The sequence below is a fragment of the Heterobasidion irregulare genome, assembly GCF_000320585.1.
Source record: "Heterobasidion irregulare TC 32-1 unplaced genomic scaffold scaffold_03, whole genome shotgun sequence".
Classification (NCBI taxonomy): Eukaryota; Fungi; Basidiomycota; class Agaricomycetes; order Russulales; family Bondarzewiaceae; genus Heterobasidion; species Heterobasidion irregulare.
The window spans coordinates 195,450-212,307 of NW_009258199.1; the positions used below are offsets into that span (position 1 = coordinate 195,450).

Below are 16,858 nucleotides of genomic sequence, written 5' to 3' on the forward strand. Positions count from 1 at the left end.
ACAGCCGCCGCACGGGATCCGATTCCTTATCCACCACCATCACCTCCACTTCACGTCTTTCGCTCGTCGGCGGAGGGTTAGCAGGAAAGGGTTAGCAGGTCGAGGGTTGAGAGGTCCGCACTTGCCGTTTCACGTCCCCGTCGCACCTGCTGACCCTCCCTTTCCAGGTTTTTGAAGAAAGCAGATCAGAAGAGGCATTGTATTTAAGTAAAATGGCGTATCAGTTTCCTAGGAAGGGGTGTTTCAAGTGCGGCAACTGTGCGTTCCTCGGCTCCCGTTCTGTATCCCAACTCTGAGCTGGTTCTGGCAATTGCGCATTCAGTGGGGCACATCGCCGAGAACTGTTCGTCCGACCAGCGGCTGTGCTACAACTGCCGCCAACCTGGCCATGAATCGTCCGCCTGCCCTTCTCCCCGCACTGTCTCTGCGAAGCAGTGCTACTCGTGCGGCGGTGTAGGACATATCCAAGCGGAATGTCCTAGTCTCCGTCTCCAGGGTGGGAATCAGAAGTGCTACGTATGTCGTCCCGCTGTGGTTGAAAACTTCCTCTGACGCCATCGACACGGCACAAGAACTGCGGTCGCTTTGGACACATCGCACGGGTTTGCCCCAACGGCGCAGGGGGTGGAATGGGATTCGCTTCCCGTGCTCCTCCCCCTGGCCGCGGCCTCAATACGTCTACACTTCCCCCTGTGAAGTGTTACCGTTGCGGCGGGCCAAACCACATGGCCAGGTCAGTACTCCTGCCTCTGTTCCTCCTTCCCCACTGAACCTCCCGTGCGACAGGGACTGCCTCGCTGCCTCTGGCACTCTCGCTGACGGCATCAACGGTCTTCCGGCGGCAAGTCTGAACAAGACCAAGACATGTTACAAGTGCCAGCAGGAGGGACACGTACGTCACCGGTCATATGCTCGACCGTCCCACGCCTGATTGACTTCCTTGTTTCGCTCTCCAGATCGCCAGAGAATGCCCCGAGAACACCGATTACGTCGCCTAAACCAAAGTATGCGCGGACTGGTTCTTCTGCATGCGTCGTCTGGGGGGGAGGATAGGCATCAAGCGAGATTCGGCAGAGTGTTCTGTTGTGAATTATTTTTCTTCTGACCGCTGTATAGTCTTGTGCCTCGAATATTGGACAGCATCAGCTTCTGCACCAGTTATTCGGCATCTATGCTTCCGAAGCTTCGGCAATGTATGTTCGTGGCCATGAGATGTCTTGATTTGGTCGAGATATGAAGACCTTTGCAAGTCACAACGAGTCGACGTAGATTCCACTGAGTCTTCAAGCACACGTCGGTGTGGATATTTTGCAACTTTTCTCCAATCAATTCTATTTGTGACAGTGTTGTCTACTCAAAGAATGTGGTGATAGTGGCTGTGGTTGTTTTCACGACGGACTGCAGCAGACAAAAATCGGTTGTAAACCTCGAAGGCGCACCGGAAAAATCAGTTCTTGATATTGCACGCGCATTTCGGACACTCGTAGCATTCACCTCCTCGAGCTTCCAATCTCAGACTTCCCTCGTTTCTCTCCGTTGAAAACCTCGAGAAACCTGACATGGCTGTTCACCAAACGACGAGCCTGCTAGGAACAACACCCATGACTGGGGTTTGGGCCTTGGCGAAATGCGCACCAGACGGCACGGCGATTGTCGGCCTGGTGAGAAACCCGCAGAGAGTGGCGTAGCACAAGCGGGGAGCGGCGGAGAGCTTAAAATTTGGATTTCCTATGCGTATGTTTTTCTACGGCCAGCCCATCGTTCGTCGCAAGCGCGAGACGCGCTCTGCATTTATCACGTGGTGGGAAATCCATATCCTCCGCGACGACAAGCACACGGAGTTCAAAATCCCAGTCGAACGAACCTCAGCGGACCAGTAGCGGACCGTCGTGGCAACTAACTCCGATTTTTAGGCAGCCTCCAGCGCACTCATCCCCGTCAACGGCCTGAAGCTATGCGAGGGCCACCCTGGAGCGACCTTGCATCGCTTGCCAGCATGGGTGAGGGTAGCCGTCTCATTCCCAACTGGCTGTATCTGTGATAACATCCGGGTAATCTAGGAGATGGGTTGTTGGTACCACGGGTCTCACCGTCTCACGGTGAAGACTCACAGGTAATTAATGACCTTGAAGGATGCGCCATGGAGTGACTTCGAACCGACAAGGCACCTGGAGAGTGGACGTTATCGGATTTCCTCGATGGAACAGTCTCTGACATGCGTGTACACATTGCCAACACAGTGGCGGCCTTCTGGCCTCTACCATGCACACCCACAACTCCGCCTATCGTTCCTGGATCATAATGAAGAATTGTGAGTCGATTCCATTTCGGGTGGGCCTGCTCCGTCGTCGGATGAGTGTCTGCGCATTCTGACTTTCAAAACGTTCATAGGAGCGACTTACAGCCGTGCAATGCCATCATATACAGTTCTCCTCGGAGAAGCCGTGACTGAGATATATCCATCGCTCCCAATATCTATCCAAGTCATAGAGCAGGTGCTGAATCCCCATTAGCACGGTCAAGTTTATCCTCTGGATAACGTACCATCTGTCCGCCGTGTGCTTCCATGCTCCTCACTTGGGCGAAGAAGGTTCTGTGCCCTTCAACGTCTCTACGGCTATGGTACTACACTCGCCCGAGTTGAAAACACGATGTGCGATCCGTTAATCAGTCGCGAGTCAGCGCCTCCGAGCAAGTATGTGTCATGATTGATTCGTGGCTCACTGCGGTGTAGAGCTGATCGTGATAGTGGTTTCAAGACGGAGCTCCCCCTATTCTCGGACCAACGGACACTCCTACGATGGATGGGATAGAATGAGCTCAATAACCATGGACAGAGATGCTTTGAGCAGAATCGATCTAAGCCAAGCGCGAGAAATGAACATGGCTAGGCGGCTCTAGTGCCTGTTTCAGGCAACCAATGGCACACTAGCAAAGCCTCGCACACCCAGTCTCTCGGCTGACTACCCACGGAGAACACCGGTCAGCGTCTGTTCTCTGTGATGCATTTTTTAACGACTCGATTGAAAACTGTATACAACAGTAATGGCGTCTCGTCAGCCGGCGGAGTGTGCGGCCACAATCCCATCTGAAAATATCTGCGCCCACAAGCAATGCATTCCATCTCATTGCATATTTTCGCTCCTCGTGGTCAGTGCGTGTGTCGTACTTGCCTTGCCCAGAGTAGCCGATCCGTTCGGCGGGACGTTTTTCCCGCCCACGTAAGATCTCCTCGCCCCCATCGCTCTTCTCATCGTAGGCTGGATGTGGATCCAGTGTTACCCCGGGTGTGTTACACTTAATTGACGCATAATTCAAGTCCCCGACCGGCTGCTTTCCTATTATAGTCTCTTGCCCTAGTCCCTTGTCTGCTTCTTCCCTGCGCGCATAGTCCAAGGTGCGTTTTTCTGACTGCGGCGAAGCTGTGACATTGTGAATCTGACATAATATGGCACCGTTGAGGCCTATCTAGATCCCAACGTTCGATAGAGTATCCTGAAACAACTTAGTTGCTAACACCCTCGTGATCTTTGTAGAGGTTTCACTCCGCTATCCGATACGCCTGGCGGTGTTTCCGAACGGCAGCGTTCCGACCTCCTGAAATGACCTCCAGCAACGCCCCTCTGTGACATTTCCCTCGTCTCTTCCATACGCGGAAGCCGTTCTCTTCTGTCCCGCTTGCCTGGCTCGAGCGGGGCGTGAATCTTGTGGAGACGTGGTCTGGTAGCCGATGCCTGAGGGGACTCGCTGCTCAACTCTTCACCTCGTCTCGCCGCCCGTCCAGTCGGAAGTCGGCAAACTTGGGCATTTCTGGCTTGCCTCCACACCTCCCGGTTACACCTATCTGCAACTTGTCCTCCACTTTCTCCCACCAACATCCTTTTCTGAGACATAGGGGAATACGGCATGCTCACGATGTTTTCACACGATGCACAAACCAGGGTTCCAGCGGAGTTTTGGGCAAAGCTCGGGCCTTCTAACAGCTTCTGTAACAATGGAGCAGAAGATGGAGAAGTGTGGTCGTATACATGGGGAAAAACTGACGCCACTGCTCGGCTCAAGTGCGCAGACCCCTTGCAGAGCAATACCCTGACACGAGACCCTTAAAACGAAGTGACCCTCTTTCGATCTTATCTCTCATCAGTATGCGCCGAGGGCGCGTCTTCCCGAGGTCCACGTCAAGCGAGAGCCGATATTTTCTCTTCGCTCGGTCAGGTACCCAGGCCTTTTGTATTGCACGTGCAGAGTGGTATATAAGAGTCGCGAAGCATTTCTGACGGCCAGCCATCATCTATAATCCCCTCGTCAAACTGTATGCCCCACTCCCCCGTCGTCTCGCTTAGTACCTGATTGCTCACTGCCCTATCCCTCAGTCTTCATGAATCTTGCTGCACAACCGTGCGCGAAGTTCATCTGCGTTTGAGTCTCATTCCATACGCTTCTTGTAAGGCTGCACGGCGGCCTCATCTCAGGTGAGCGTTCATCGAAATGATTTATCGTCTTCTTTGTATCTCTGACTGTACTATTCATCTAGGTTACCCCTTTGCCGAGATCTTCTACCGGCCTCGCAAGAAGAGGAATGCGAGCAACCGCAGATGAAACCCAGGCCAGTTTTCAGGAGGCTTTGGTGGATCGTGAGTGACCTCTCTCGTGGCAGCTGTCAGTATTGATGTCAACCACGATATCTAGTGATGACAAGATAGCTGTGCTTGTGCCGTCTTCGTCTCGGATTCCCCTATCTACGACTCGTGTTGAGTGGAAATTATGCTATTTTTTGTTTTTCATCGTTTGCGACGGTATCGTCCCTCACACTCATCGGGCACTTGGCGCAAAAGCCACGATGCGGATAATTCCTTGCCTGGTAGCTCAGCGACAACTGCTAGGAATAAGTAAATAATTTGGTGTCTAAAGGTAGCTGGTGTGCCTCTACGCTTTACGCTCGTTTCACTCCAGCACCCACATCTATGGGTTGAAAGGAAATTTGGCTGCCATCTCTTTGGTCCGAGAAAGAGCTACTTTGTTCAAGAGAACTGAGATCCGAAAGAAAGTCAACCGTCGCACGTGATAGGCAGATGGTTCCAATTTCAATTTCACAGACCTTGCACTCCTGCAGCCATGTTGAAGCCCAGTTCTTTGCTTTTCCCGCCAGCATGCAGTTCAGGACATGCGCGATCCATGCGACGTACATTCATAACACTTCCCGACTTCTCTTCGTTGTCTCCTTTTTCAAATTCAGTGCCCGAAGCACAGACATACCATGAACGGAAGATTCTTCCGTACGTACGTTGTCTTACCACTTGACAAGCTCGTGCCAGGTCTGATTCGGAGCGTTCCATCTATATATAGATACGGGCGAGCTGAATTATATCGCGTGGTCGCGGACGTCTCGTCATACCACAAGTTCATACCCTTCTGCACGTCTTCCCGAATTCTCGAGTCTAGCTCACCTCTGCAGGCCCATCTGACGGCCCGCGACAAACCGGATGTGCTGGAGATGGACGGAGAGTTGACGGTTGCATTCCTGGCGCTGAAGGAAAGCTACGTGAGCAAAGTAACGTGCAAGCCGTACGAGTCTGTACAAGTACGTCCACACCCGTCCTCCCCTCCTCTGCACGGTTGTCAACGTATATTATCAAGGCCGTCGCACTGTCTTCGACTCCATTGTTCAAGAATCTGACTACAACATGGCGATTTCAACCTGCCTCTCCTCAGTCACCGCATATGAGCATGGATGGTCCGACAGCACAAACGCAGAAAATCTCTGCCGGCGACGAGGCCGGCCCTACATTGCTGACGTTAGACCTGTCATACGCCTTTGCAAATCCATTACACGCAGCAGTGTCGTCTGCATTCTTTGGGCAGGTATCGAAATTAATGGTGGAAGCATTTGAGAAGCGATGTTTAGCTGTCTATGGACTGGGTCGAAAATAGGACGGGCCACGGACTGAGGGTATATAATTTAGAACGGTATGTCAATTTACCGTACTCATCGCATACCTCTGTTGCAAACCAAGCCGGCTCAATAACTGCAGCTCTCAGAACGTGTAGACAGATGGATAGATGAATTGGACGGTGGGCGGGTGGTGTATCCCAGGATGTGTGGGAATATCCGCTGATATACCTGCGAATTACAGAGATTCATAGATGTCCGCAGTAACAGCACTCAAAACTATCACACGGATTTCAAGCCATATATGTATGATCCCCAAACTTGCCAGGTGGGGTCTAGGCGTTACCCTACACAGAATATTCCCGTGCTGTACGGAGTTCGAGTAGACTTGCTTGCCGTACCGTAGGTATATCAACAGGACATTCTTCTTGTAGACGTCAAGATGCAGCTGTTGCATCTTCACGACATCTATGGATATCTATTTGACAAATAGTACAATACTGACGAGGATAGTTCGGTGCACATGCCGGTGCGTGACCAATTTCTTGCTTCCATCTCGCGCCTTCTGTCTGGCTTAACGCTCTCTTTCTGTTGTCTCCCACCCTTCATGAAGACAGATAGTGATCTCGGGAATAATTCCCTTGTCTCGATCGCTATCGTGACATTCCACACAGATATTCTCAACTCAGCGTTCTCGTTCATCCCACGTATCTGTTTGTATCAACAAGCAGCACACTCAAGGCAAGCTGCGCGAAGATGCACCTTGTGCCCTCCCGAATAATCGCTCAAGCAGCGATTGATGCCGTAGCCAGTGATGTCAAATTTTGTTACTATCTGGGAATGTACGTATGGGATGGGCTATTCTAAATCGAGAATTACATCAGATATTGCGAACACTTGGCCACGCACTATGTTAGCTGCTAGGTACTCGATAGACCTTGAATTCCCTATACCAACTCGCGCTCCAAGCACCCTTTAGTCTTCATCCTTATACTGTAAATTTCCATATGAACCACTGATTTTGAACTCCCCCCGTCTCCGCGGTCCAACGGATATTAATTTGGCTTGTGATGTAAAGGTCATCGTATCTGAGACATCCCTTTCGCGTTCACCAGTGAAGACGCCATTCGCAAAGCGTCAGCAACGTACCGAACGGACCCGACGACTGCACCGAACAAGTCTTCGAAGTCGTCCTTGGGCAGTTTCTTCATCTTCCACGCAGGCGGACTGTCCAAGCCCATAAGAGCCCCGAAGACCACATGGTCAGCGCATACACCATCGTAAACAAAGCGCGCTGTGCCGATTTTACAACTTGGTTTTCACTGATGTGCAATGGCAAAAGAAAACAAGGGCTCATGAATTTAAGCAAATTGTAAAACAAAACATAAAACAGAAACATAATGAGAATTCGCAGCTCACCGACATCTGCTTCTTTATCCCACTGACTGCGGCATTCCGCAATTCATCCGCAGCAGCTTGCATCTGTTCAGGAGACTTCTTTGCAGTGGTCTGGTCACTCGCACGTCCGGCAGCAAGAGTGCTCCCAAGTTGCCGTGCGTAGGTCACGATCGTGACAAGGGTGGTACCCGGATCTCCATTTCCATCCTTGTAGAGCTGTGCATTCTTGAGGATATCAGCGACTAGAGAACGCGCGTTCGCATCGAGAACGGGTGTGCTGGACGCAGCTTCCTTTTTTGTGGTCGCTGTGCACGCTTTCTTCGTCGTGCTGGTAGCCTTACGCGCTGGGTCAGACTTGCGCTTGCGGGATGCAGAGGTTGTAGGGCGCGTTTCCTCGCCGCTGTAAGATTCGTTCTCCATACTGATTCGTGGTCTGTGGGGGAAGGTGATGAAGACGCTGCGACGCGTGCGCGTGTCGCCATCGCGTTACGTCACGCGTCGGAAGGTGACTTTCTTTCGCACCCAAATGTCCCCGCGCGGTCCTTTCCCGGTGACCACAACATCGGGCGGTTTTGCTTGATTCTTGAAGCTGCCAGCACGCGGAATTTTCATAGAGGTTCTTATCTTGTGTTGTGCCGTGAAGGTCTGAGCTCACGCCCTACATAGAGACTGACATCCAAATTGTTGCGGAGGACAAGATACATTGGCAGACTCAAGCTGTCCATGATCGTCAAATATTGACTGACGAAGATCCGCAGCCTGTCAGTAGCCTATGAATTTTTTTACTAAAATGTTTATTGAAGGTATGTACTCGATACTATTCAATACCGTCCAGTAGTGATTACAAGAACAAATCTAAGTATCTATCCTATCGCCTCTAACCTTACATTTATCCCAATAAATATGTTCCTCCAGTATGTGCTACAGTAAGTGTTTCATAAATAGTCGCTGTCCATGATATATAAGCAGTTCATCTCGATGCTCGCACCATTCTTGACGCCAATCATCCTCGTTCACCGGGCCTTCTGCTTCTCTTCCATGGCCTTCCGGATGTCGGCAGCCGCACGCACAGTCTGCAGCAGACCCTGGATCCGTGTTGGCCGCCAGTTGTCTGGGAACCGCTCCGTGTTCCACCACTCTGACAGTAGCTCGAGCGGGACTTCATCTTCTTGTGATGCCTCTACTGCACTGGCCCCAGCGTGCTGCCCGAATATACCTAGGACGAGCGCCATCTCCCCGCGCGCGATCTCCGCGTGCATGTGGTCGAGCGGCACGCGGAGGCTGTTTTCCCTGCGAACGCGCGCACGCGCGATGTCGTGCGCCGTGAGCCCACTCCCATCCGCCGAGTCCTCTAGCAGCGCCTTCAGCGCATCTTCATCGAGCTTGCACGGAGCGTACTCGGATGTCGCGCGCGCGTTGCGCCGTGCGAGAGACGCGTCGTGCTCTATTGCGCCGTGCCGTGCGAGGTCACCGAGGGAGAGGCGGCGGAACTGGCCAAGGAGGAGGTACGAGCCGAAGGTGAGGAAGACGGAGAGCGGGAGAGAGAGATGGAACCCTTCTCGGAGAGCGGAGACAATCTGGGAGGCGTGGATGTCGCGCCCGTTGTGTGGGCTGGTGGATGCGAGGAGATGATGAGCGGGCGGGAGTGAAATGTGGGAAGCGAGGACATACAGGTATCCGTGGTTCGCGAGGGTGTTGAGCGCGGGGCAGGGCGAACGGGAGTCTGTCGCCTTTCTTGGCACGAACTCATGGCCCGTTCCAGGAAAAGCGACTGGTGGGTGTGGTCTCTGCCTTGGAGGGAGGAACCGACGGGGTACACTGCAGCATCGTCCAAGATTTGTCAGCTTTCGTCCTTAGAATTGAGAGGAAGAAGGAAAGTGCGTACATGGTCGCGATGAGAAGAATGAGCAGGTGTGCGATGTGGAGAAGGCCGCGGCGGAAGCAGGAGCCCAGTTGCTGCAGGCGGAGGGAAAGAACTAGTGCCTCCGTCGGCGCGGCAGATTCTGCGACGGGGGGCACGATGCTCGTGCTTGTGGCGACGATCGACCCGGTGAGCAAGGACATGATGTATGCGTGGGGAACCATGGACAGGAATGAGTAGAGTTCTGGCGATTAATATGAAAATTATGGAGAATGCTCATTCCATGCTGGCTAGGTCTCACTTTTATAGTAGGGAACATTCGCGCGCGGACAAGTTCGAACCTTGATTGATGATCTATTGATGGGTCGGGTATGCCATCAGGCGTTGATTGTGGGTGAGGCGATACGCACTTATCCGAGTGCGACACGGAGCCCCGGTGTGGAGCTGAGACTCGCAATCTTTTTGACAGACACTTTCCACAGGCTACGACTTGTATACTTTCACCATCAGGCTCTCGACGTGACGACGGCGCCACACTATCCTCTCGAGGCGAGTTCAATATTGTCGCTACTTTATGATCGTCACAGGGATATCTATATCTCATCTCGACGAGACCCCGGTGTTCTTATTTTTCCGGCATGCCAGTTACCACACGACCGCCCATATCACCGCACTTGCCGCTCAAACCAATGTGTGGCGCACTATCCATCATCCAGAAGGCGGTAGTGTCATCGGTATGGGCGCGCGAGTCGCCATAGGACCAAGTTCGTCCCCACGATGATTGACGTTTCGCCCAAAGCTGGACACCTTTCCACATGATACATCTTCGATCACAGCCGCCTAGCTGTGCTTTCGTCTCCATCTTTCTAGCTAATAACAGCTTGGTGACTTAAGTACTCATCGACGGTATGTCTGCCTCTGATCGCCACTCTCATCGGCAAGGGCGAGTCACCTTCTTTCCGAATCGAACTGTCGGCGGCTTGATTTAGACATGAACGACGGGTTGCGCGCTCACGACAACTTGACATCGGTCGAGTGATATCGAGCTTAGACACTGATATTCACGGTCTATGACGGTTGCGTCTATACTAAGCTACGATAATAGTTGGTGGCCTCATGATCTTGATCTTTGGCATCGCTGCCTCTACAGGCCGTGCACGGCGAAGGTTCAGCACCACCTCTCCAGAAAACGTTAGTATCATCCACCTCAGAGCCTGCGTTCGCGCCACATTTCCATTAGTCTTTGGTTGGTTAGTTCAATGCACAGGTAAAGAGTGGGCCTATTAGGCGCGCGCTCGTGACAAGTTGACACAGATCAAAATTGAGCCGAATGATAGCAGCCCTTGACCCTGATGCTTGCCTGATATCTATGACAGTCGCGTCCGTGCCGTGCTGTGCAATTATAGCCTGCCAGAGCGTTAGTGGGTTGGCGCTTCGCCTGTACAGTAGCTGCATCTACTTCAAGGTGTCGATGGGTGAATGAGATGGGGGAGGACGGGAGGGTGGCCATCTAAGAGTATGTTTGGCGCGACCGGTGTTGCGCGGTTGGCATCCACGGCGTCGAAAGAGGGAGGAGATGTATGCAACGGTTCAAGAAGTTGTATCCACCTTGTTTTCTGTTTGGTATCACTGCACCTGTGCTTCGTGGAGCATATGTCAGCATCCAACACCTTCAAGGAGGCAAGGATTATCCCGTCTATGGGTTTGCAAGTTCCACACGCGAACCCTTCAACTTCGGCGTACTGACAAACTCCTTTTCATCCTCACATAGTATCAGACCCCATGAATGTTCCCACTAGAAGCTTAATGGAAGGAGTGGTCTCAACGCCATTGATCTCCTCGATTTTAAATATCCTCCGGTGTGCTTGGTTTGTCGCCAGCGTGAGTTGCTATCGTCGTCCAAACTAACTCTAGGTTATACATTCCTATCGCTCTTGTTCGATATGGTGCGGTACGCATCTACCTGCATGCGAATGTTCGGTGTGATCAGTGACGGGCGGGGATGCACGTGCAACGATCAAGGTCGGTATCATACCTAACGTTCCTTTCTGTTCCGTGTTCCTGTGCGGCGGGAGATCATCAATGCACACGCTTCCTCATCATCATCGCGGATCGTGGAACGTGGGCCGCGGTCTAAAGCTGCTTAAGCATGAGAGGATGATCTCGCCTGCGCATGTGCACGTTCCACGCAGGTGAGGGTCTCCTCGAGCGGATGCAACAGCAGGGCACTGAGTCGTAGCTCTACGCGACCATCGTCGACCATCGCATTGATATACCGACCCGATCACGAGCCCGGCATCAACATGGTGCAGTCCCGGTACAAGCTCACCTCCGTGGTGGCGGTGTCTAGTAGAGATGGGAGATGACTGATGGCTACGATCTGGTATTAGGAGTCTGATCGAAGTAGGGGCGGCAGGTCTACCTTTGTTCTCAGTTCGGCATGTCGATACAGCGCGATACCATCCATGTACGCGTGAGTCGTGTATAATAGATTAACATTTACACGCTACTCATGCAGGCAGGAATTATCCCGTCTGCGCATGTACAAGTATCACGAAAAGGGCCTGTTCAATTTATTAGCAGGCAAAGGATATCATGAAATGGGTAAGTACACGCTCTGAAATCGCTGGGGATCGAACAATCCGGCTGGCTGCGCGACCGTCGCCCTCAAATATCGCATCGGCCATCTTAGAGCGGCCTGATGCTGGTCACAGTCAGACTCTGCGTCCGTCGGCGATTGCCTGAGGATTTTGATATCATCGCTGGCGGAGAGAGACAGGGATCGCGTTTGCGAATGTGACCAGTCATACCGTTGGCTCCGCCTCCCCGCCCGTGCCCGCGCGCTCTCCCTCCATGTCTCCCGCACTCAGCTGCACGAGGTTTGGCGGCGCGGGCGCGGGCTGCGAGAACCGCCACGCGGGGCAGCGCCTCTGCACGTTGTTCACGAGCAGCGCGACGGGAAGCAAGCGTTTCCGAAACTTTGGGATGGCCTTCCAACGCCATCGAGTCCATGTCTGGCAGCCCATAGATGTACTCCTCCGAATGCGCCATGGACGGTATGGAATAGAGCCTAGCACCGGCATCCCATAGGGCCATCGCCATCTCTTTGCTCAGCTTCCGAAGCGCAAAGGAACCGGGCGGTCGAAAATCAGGAGTCAGCGCCGCCCGCAGCGCACTCCCGTACCGTCCTCCCTGTATATTGGCCTTTGCGCCTCGATCCAACAGCATTTGTACGATGGCAAGGTGTCCATGCTGAGATGCCGCCTGAAGTGCATTCTCATGAATCCCTCCTCGAGCATCGATGTCAGAACCTTGATCCAGCAAGAGGCATACGATGGCCTCATGGCCGTTATGGGATGCTGCCTGCAATGCACTCCCGTGGAGTCCTCCTTGAGCGTTTACCTCGGCACCTTGCTCCAGCAGAAGTTGCACGATGAGTCCGTGACCAGACAGAGAAGCCATCTGCAGTGCGTTCCCAAAAAGCCCGCCTTGGGCATTGACTTCTGCACCGCGATCTAGCAGCAGTCGCACGGTGGCTTCATCGTTTTGCGTACACGCCGCCTGCAGTGCAGTCTCGTGCTCTCCTCCTCGAGCATTGACCTCAGCACCGCGGTCCAGCAGCAAGCGTACGACGGCTTCGTGGCCACCCGAAGATGCCGCCTGCAACGCATTTCCGAAAATCCCTCCTGATGCATTGACGTCGGCACCCCGGTTCAGCAGCAGTTGTACGATGACTTCGTGACCGCCTTGAGACGCTGCCTGGAGCGCGTTCCCAAAATCTCCATCTTGTGCATTAACATCCGCACCTCGGTTCAGTAGCAGACGCACAATGGCTTCGTGACCACATGCAGATGCCGCCTGCAGCGCGGCCCCGGGCTCCCCTCCTGGTGCATTGACATCGGCACCTTCCTCCAGAAGCAGCTGCACGACGGCTTCATGTCCACCTTGAGATGCCACCTGCAATGCGGTTCCCCGCCATCCTCCTTGAGCGTTGACCTCCGCGCCTCGCTCTAGCAGTAGTCGCACGATGACTTTATGACCACCTTGAGACGCTGCCTGGAGCGCGTTCCCAAAATCTCCATCTTGTGCATTAACATCCGCACCTCGGTTCAGTAGCAGACGCACAATGGCTTCGTGACCACATGCGGATGCCGCCTGCAGCGCGGCCCCGGGCTCCCCTCCTGGTGCATTGACATCGGCACCGTGCTCCAGAAGCAGCCGCACGACGGTTTCGTGGCCACCTTCAGATGCCAGCTGCAGTGCATTTCCCCGCCATCCTCCTTGAGCGTTGACCTCCGCGCCTCGATCCAGCAGCAGTCGGACGATAACTTCGTGACCGCCTTCAGACGCCAACTGTAGTGCGTTGCTAGGGTCTCCCGGCGCCTCAAGATCCGCACCTCTATCCAGCGGCTGTCGCACGACGGCTTCATGCCCATCTCGAGACGCCGCCTGCAGCGCTTTTCCACTGTGTTGTCTTTGCTCGTTCATCTCAGCGCCCTCAAGGGTTCCGCAGAGAGTACCAAAGGAATCTATCGTCCGCTCGAGGTCGATGTGCTCGCGCTCGATGTGTTCTTCGGATTGTGTGATCGCACTATTTTGCGTGCGATCCAGGATTTGGTTCTGCCGTATTCGACGAAGTGGTGTGACCAGGTGTAAGGAGAGGAGAGAGATGATGGAAGGCGATCAAAAAAGATGCGGAGGACACGTATGACAACAGCCATTGGCAGTGACTTGAGCACTCTCCAGCGCTTCAGTGGCCGAGTCGAGAATACTGCTGTACAGCCTACTTCCCCAGTTGGAAATGATGCCCAGATGCGAGACACTGCACAATTTGATACACGTGCATTGTAGGTCGATGGTATGGTGGGTGTGAAATAACACTGAAATAAAGACAAACGAGTTCTATCAAACTCCCGCGTCGCGTTGCCCGAGTCAGTCTTATCTTGTACCCTAAGTAAATCGTGCAGCGCCCTCCGTTGCAAAGGCTCACAGTCTCCGTTGCCAGCACTGAACAACTTAGTCTCCGTGGCCGACCTTTACACAGAAGACAGTCGTTCTGTGTATAAGAACTCTCGTTGATGTATCGAGACACCATTCTTACATGGCCGCATCCGTTAATTCCTGTAATCTTCGTAAAATTCCAACCTCGAGCCTCGACTTAGGGACTCAGCGTGACCAGCGATGCCGCCCAACCACCGTTACTTGCATGCTTGGCTAACTACTGCAACTAATTAACAGCGAAAGCTTCACCACCTTTTCGCCATCGCTTATGAAGTAAAGGACTTTTTGTATCGAGACGTTACACTGAATAAACGAGACATGCTTGCTTGGTGCTCAGGAGAGGAGGGAGGAGAGATACACGATTGGAAAAAAAAGCACATCGAGTGCGAGAACGGAGTGGTGTGTGTGTGTGTGTGTGGGGGGGGGGGGGGGGGGGAGGGATGTGCTTGCGCTCAGTCGAGGGTGTAGGTCATGCCGTAGAAATCGGCGTCGGGATACTTGACAAGGATCTGCTTGATAACCCACCAGATGGGCGTACCGTAGGTAACATGGTTGTGCAGGCCTCGAGGCATTCCCGAGTGCAACATGGCGAGCGCGTCGCCATCTCCCGTGAAGATCAGTGAGCCCGAGTCGCCGTGGTCTGAAAAGTCGCCCATATCGCCCGAAGCCTTGGTGTAATTGTACACGACGATCTCCCTGGACTCGAGCCCGAGGTCGGTGCAGGTATAGGCATCCATACCAGAGTAGCAGCCCAACGTAAGCTTGGTCGTGTTGCCGTATTTGGCAACGATATAGAGGGGCTCGCCGTTTTTGTTCTCCGTATCGGCATTGATGACGGGGCGGCGAGGAAGAGCACGACGGATGGGGAGCTGGAGATTGGCTGGGATCGTCCTGCCCTCAGAAACGGCAGCGACGGGCCAGAAGAGATCCTCGAGCTGACCAGCGGTATATTGATTACCTGAGGAGTTGGATGTTGGTAAGTGTGATGGGAATGAAGAGAGCAAACGGAACGAAACGTACCGAGGTCAACGATGTTGCTCTCAAAGTTCCCGAGCTTCTCGTTATCGACTGCGAACGTGGCGATGTCGCGAGTGTAGCGGCGGTCGTCGACCCTGACGGAGATGTGGGGAGCCCAGTCGACGACACCGAACCTGCGACCGTTGGTGTCTTTCCAGTTGGCGTCGACTTCGTCGAGTAAGGCCTTGAGATTGGCGTTGTCCTCGTGCTTGTCCTCCAAGGCGTTCTTCCTGCGTCTCAGGGCCGACGTATCATCTTTGGGCGTGTCCTTGAGTTCGCCAGCGAGTCTGAGGGCGTCGCGGAGACCCGTGGTGACGGCGTTCTGGACCTCGGTGATGGCACGAGCGAGACGACGATCACCACAGACCAGGATGTGCTGAGGGTCGGCCTCGTCGAGCTCGTAATCGGCGGTGGTGACGAGGGAAGCGACGTGTTTGTTGGTGAGAGCGAGGATTCTGTCGCTGGGTTCGCCGGTCTTGGTCTTCACCTCTTTGAACAGGAACGTGAGGGTACCCTGAGCGTCGTCGGACTGCCTGGCAATGGGTATACATAGGCCAGTGTGGAAGGGGTGGTTGAAGCCGAACTTGGCGTTGGTGTTGCCCTCAACTCTCATAAGAGGCGGACCATCTAGGCGGACGACCGACCCCTCATACCACTCCACGACGACACCGGTGATCTTGGCGCGAGTGAGGATGTCGAGGATGTCTGGAGTCGCATCGCGAACGGCCCTGGCGTTGGTGGTGTTGGGACGAACAGCAATCCAGATAACGATGGGACCAAGTCTCTCCTTGCCGTCCTCGGCGATCGAGAACTGAGCCGTCTTCAGCGCGGAGTACTTGAGGCCGCGAGCCTTCATCGACTCTAGGATCTGAGGAGCAATGGTGGAGTCCCACACGTCGTTAAGCGGCGTGTTGAAGACACCCTGGGGAGTCTTCTTAGGGATCTTGTAGAAGTTGGTGCCAACAGGGGGAATAGGGAAGGGGTTGGACTCGAGATCGGAACGCCATAAGAGCTTAGGAGGGTTGCCTGAGATGCCGTGGTAGTAGAAGTTCATCTCATACTCGGAGATTAAGTCGGGGCTGACGACGGTGCGGGCATCTGAGTTGGTGCTGAGCTGCGAGAAGACGGTGAGGGTGGGAGAGGTGGGAGAGGTAGGAGAAGTAGGAGGAGTAGGAGAAGTAGGAGGGTGGGGCTGATCAGTCACGTCGTCTTGTCGGGCAGCCTTGGCAGCGTCGCGCCTGAGGCACTCAACCGCAAAGCAGGTCACGCCTGAAAGTGGAAGAACGTGTAAGTAAATGGGAGATGATAGGCGCAGAAAAGAACATAGAAAGACTTACTGCCAAGGTTAACAGGGTCAGCTTTCACTGCGTCGACGATACGTTTGACACCAGCGGGAACATCTACAAGGTCGAAGGGTGAAATGAGTGAGGGATGGACGTTTGTAATGACAAAAGGGCTCACTTTCACCCGTGAAACCGAGGGCAGTGAGCTCCTCATTGGTCATGTCGACAATCTCTGCGGGAAACAATCAGCACTCGTAATGAAAGGGAATGACGGACACCACTCACTCTTGTTTGGATCCATAGCGGAAGAGAACAGTTCACGAGAAGTAATAGTAAGAGTGCACGAGAGGTGGCAATAAGAAAGCGCAAGTAACTCGTCGGTGGGGATGAGTTGAGGGGGGGTGGGAA

General features: G+C 53.6%; 6 protein-coding genes across 6 annotated transcripts; 2 read left to right on the forward strand and 4 right to left on the reverse strand.

The window, feature by feature from the left end:
• The first annotated feature begins 28 nt into the window (after positions 1 to 28).
• Positions 29 to 1,254, forward strand: HETIRDRAFT_380796 (uncharacterized protein). Its single transcript, XM_009545087.1, has 6 exons — positions 29 to 113; positions 168 to 258; positions 323 to 516; positions 573 to 733; positions 787 to 892; positions 957 to 1,254. The coding sequence occupies exons 2-6, from the start codon at positions 213 to 215 to the stop codon at positions 996 to 998; spliced, it is 549 nt and encodes a 182-aa protein (XP_009543382.1). The 5' UTR covers positions 29 to 113; positions 168 to 212; the 3' UTR covers positions 999 to 1,254.
• A 3,921-nt stretch (positions 1,255 to 5,175) lies between these two features.
• Positions 5,176 to 5,931, forward strand: HETIRDRAFT_46877 (lipid transport protein; the record flags this gene model as incomplete). The annotated part of the gene is made up of 3 exons (XM_009544896.1): positions 5,176 to 5,287; positions 5,358 to 5,581; positions 5,638 to 5,931. 3 exons carry the CDS (start codon positions 5,176 to 5,178, stop codon positions 5,929 to 5,931), a joined length of 630 nt encoding a protein of 209 aa, XP_009543191.1.
• Positions 5,932 to 6,878: 947 nt separating this feature from the next.
• Positions 6,879 to 7,209, reverse strand: HETIRDRAFT_312598 (uncharacterized protein; the record flags this gene model as incomplete). The annotated part of the gene is made up of 2 exons (XM_009545088.1): positions 6,879 to 6,978; positions 7,040 to 7,209. Coding segments are annotated over 2 exons (270 nt in total), but the record flags the coding sequence as incomplete, so codon positions are not given.
• A 1,092-nt stretch (positions 7,210 to 8,301) lies between these two features.
• Positions 8,302 to 9,373, reverse strand: cpx1 (Chloroperoxidase 1; the record flags this gene model as incomplete). The annotated part of the gene is made up of 3 exons (XM_009545089.1): positions 8,302 to 8,899; positions 8,960 to 9,106; positions 9,174 to 9,373. 3 exons carry the CDS (start codon positions 9,371 to 9,373, stop codon positions 8,302 to 8,304), a joined length of 945 nt encoding a protein of 314 aa, XP_009543384.1.
• Positions 9,374 to 11,612: 2,239 nt separating this feature from the next.
• On the reverse strand, positions 11,613 to 13,649 carry HETIRDRAFT_471866 (uncharacterized protein). The gene has a single exon (XM_009545090.1). It carries the CDS (start codon positions 13,635 to 13,637, stop codon positions 11,838 to 11,840), a length of 1,800 nt encoding a protein of 599 aa, XP_009543385.1. The 5' UTR covers positions 13,638 to 13,649; the 3' UTR covers positions 11,613 to 11,837.
• Positions 13,650 to 14,602: 953 nt separating this feature from the next.
• Positions 14,603 to 16,751, reverse strand: HETIRDRAFT_449298 (uncharacterized protein; the record flags this gene model as incomplete). Its single annotated transcript, XM_009545091.1, has 5 exons — positions 14,603 to 15,108; positions 15,171 to 16,436; positions 16,505 to 16,567; positions 16,629 to 16,682; positions 16,736 to 16,751. The coding sequence occupies 5 exons, from the start codon at positions 16,749 to 16,751 to the stop codon at positions 14,603 to 14,605; spliced, it is 1,905 nt and encodes a 634-aa protein (XP_009543386.1).
• Between the last annotated feature and the right edge of the window lie 107 nt (positions 16,752 to 16,858).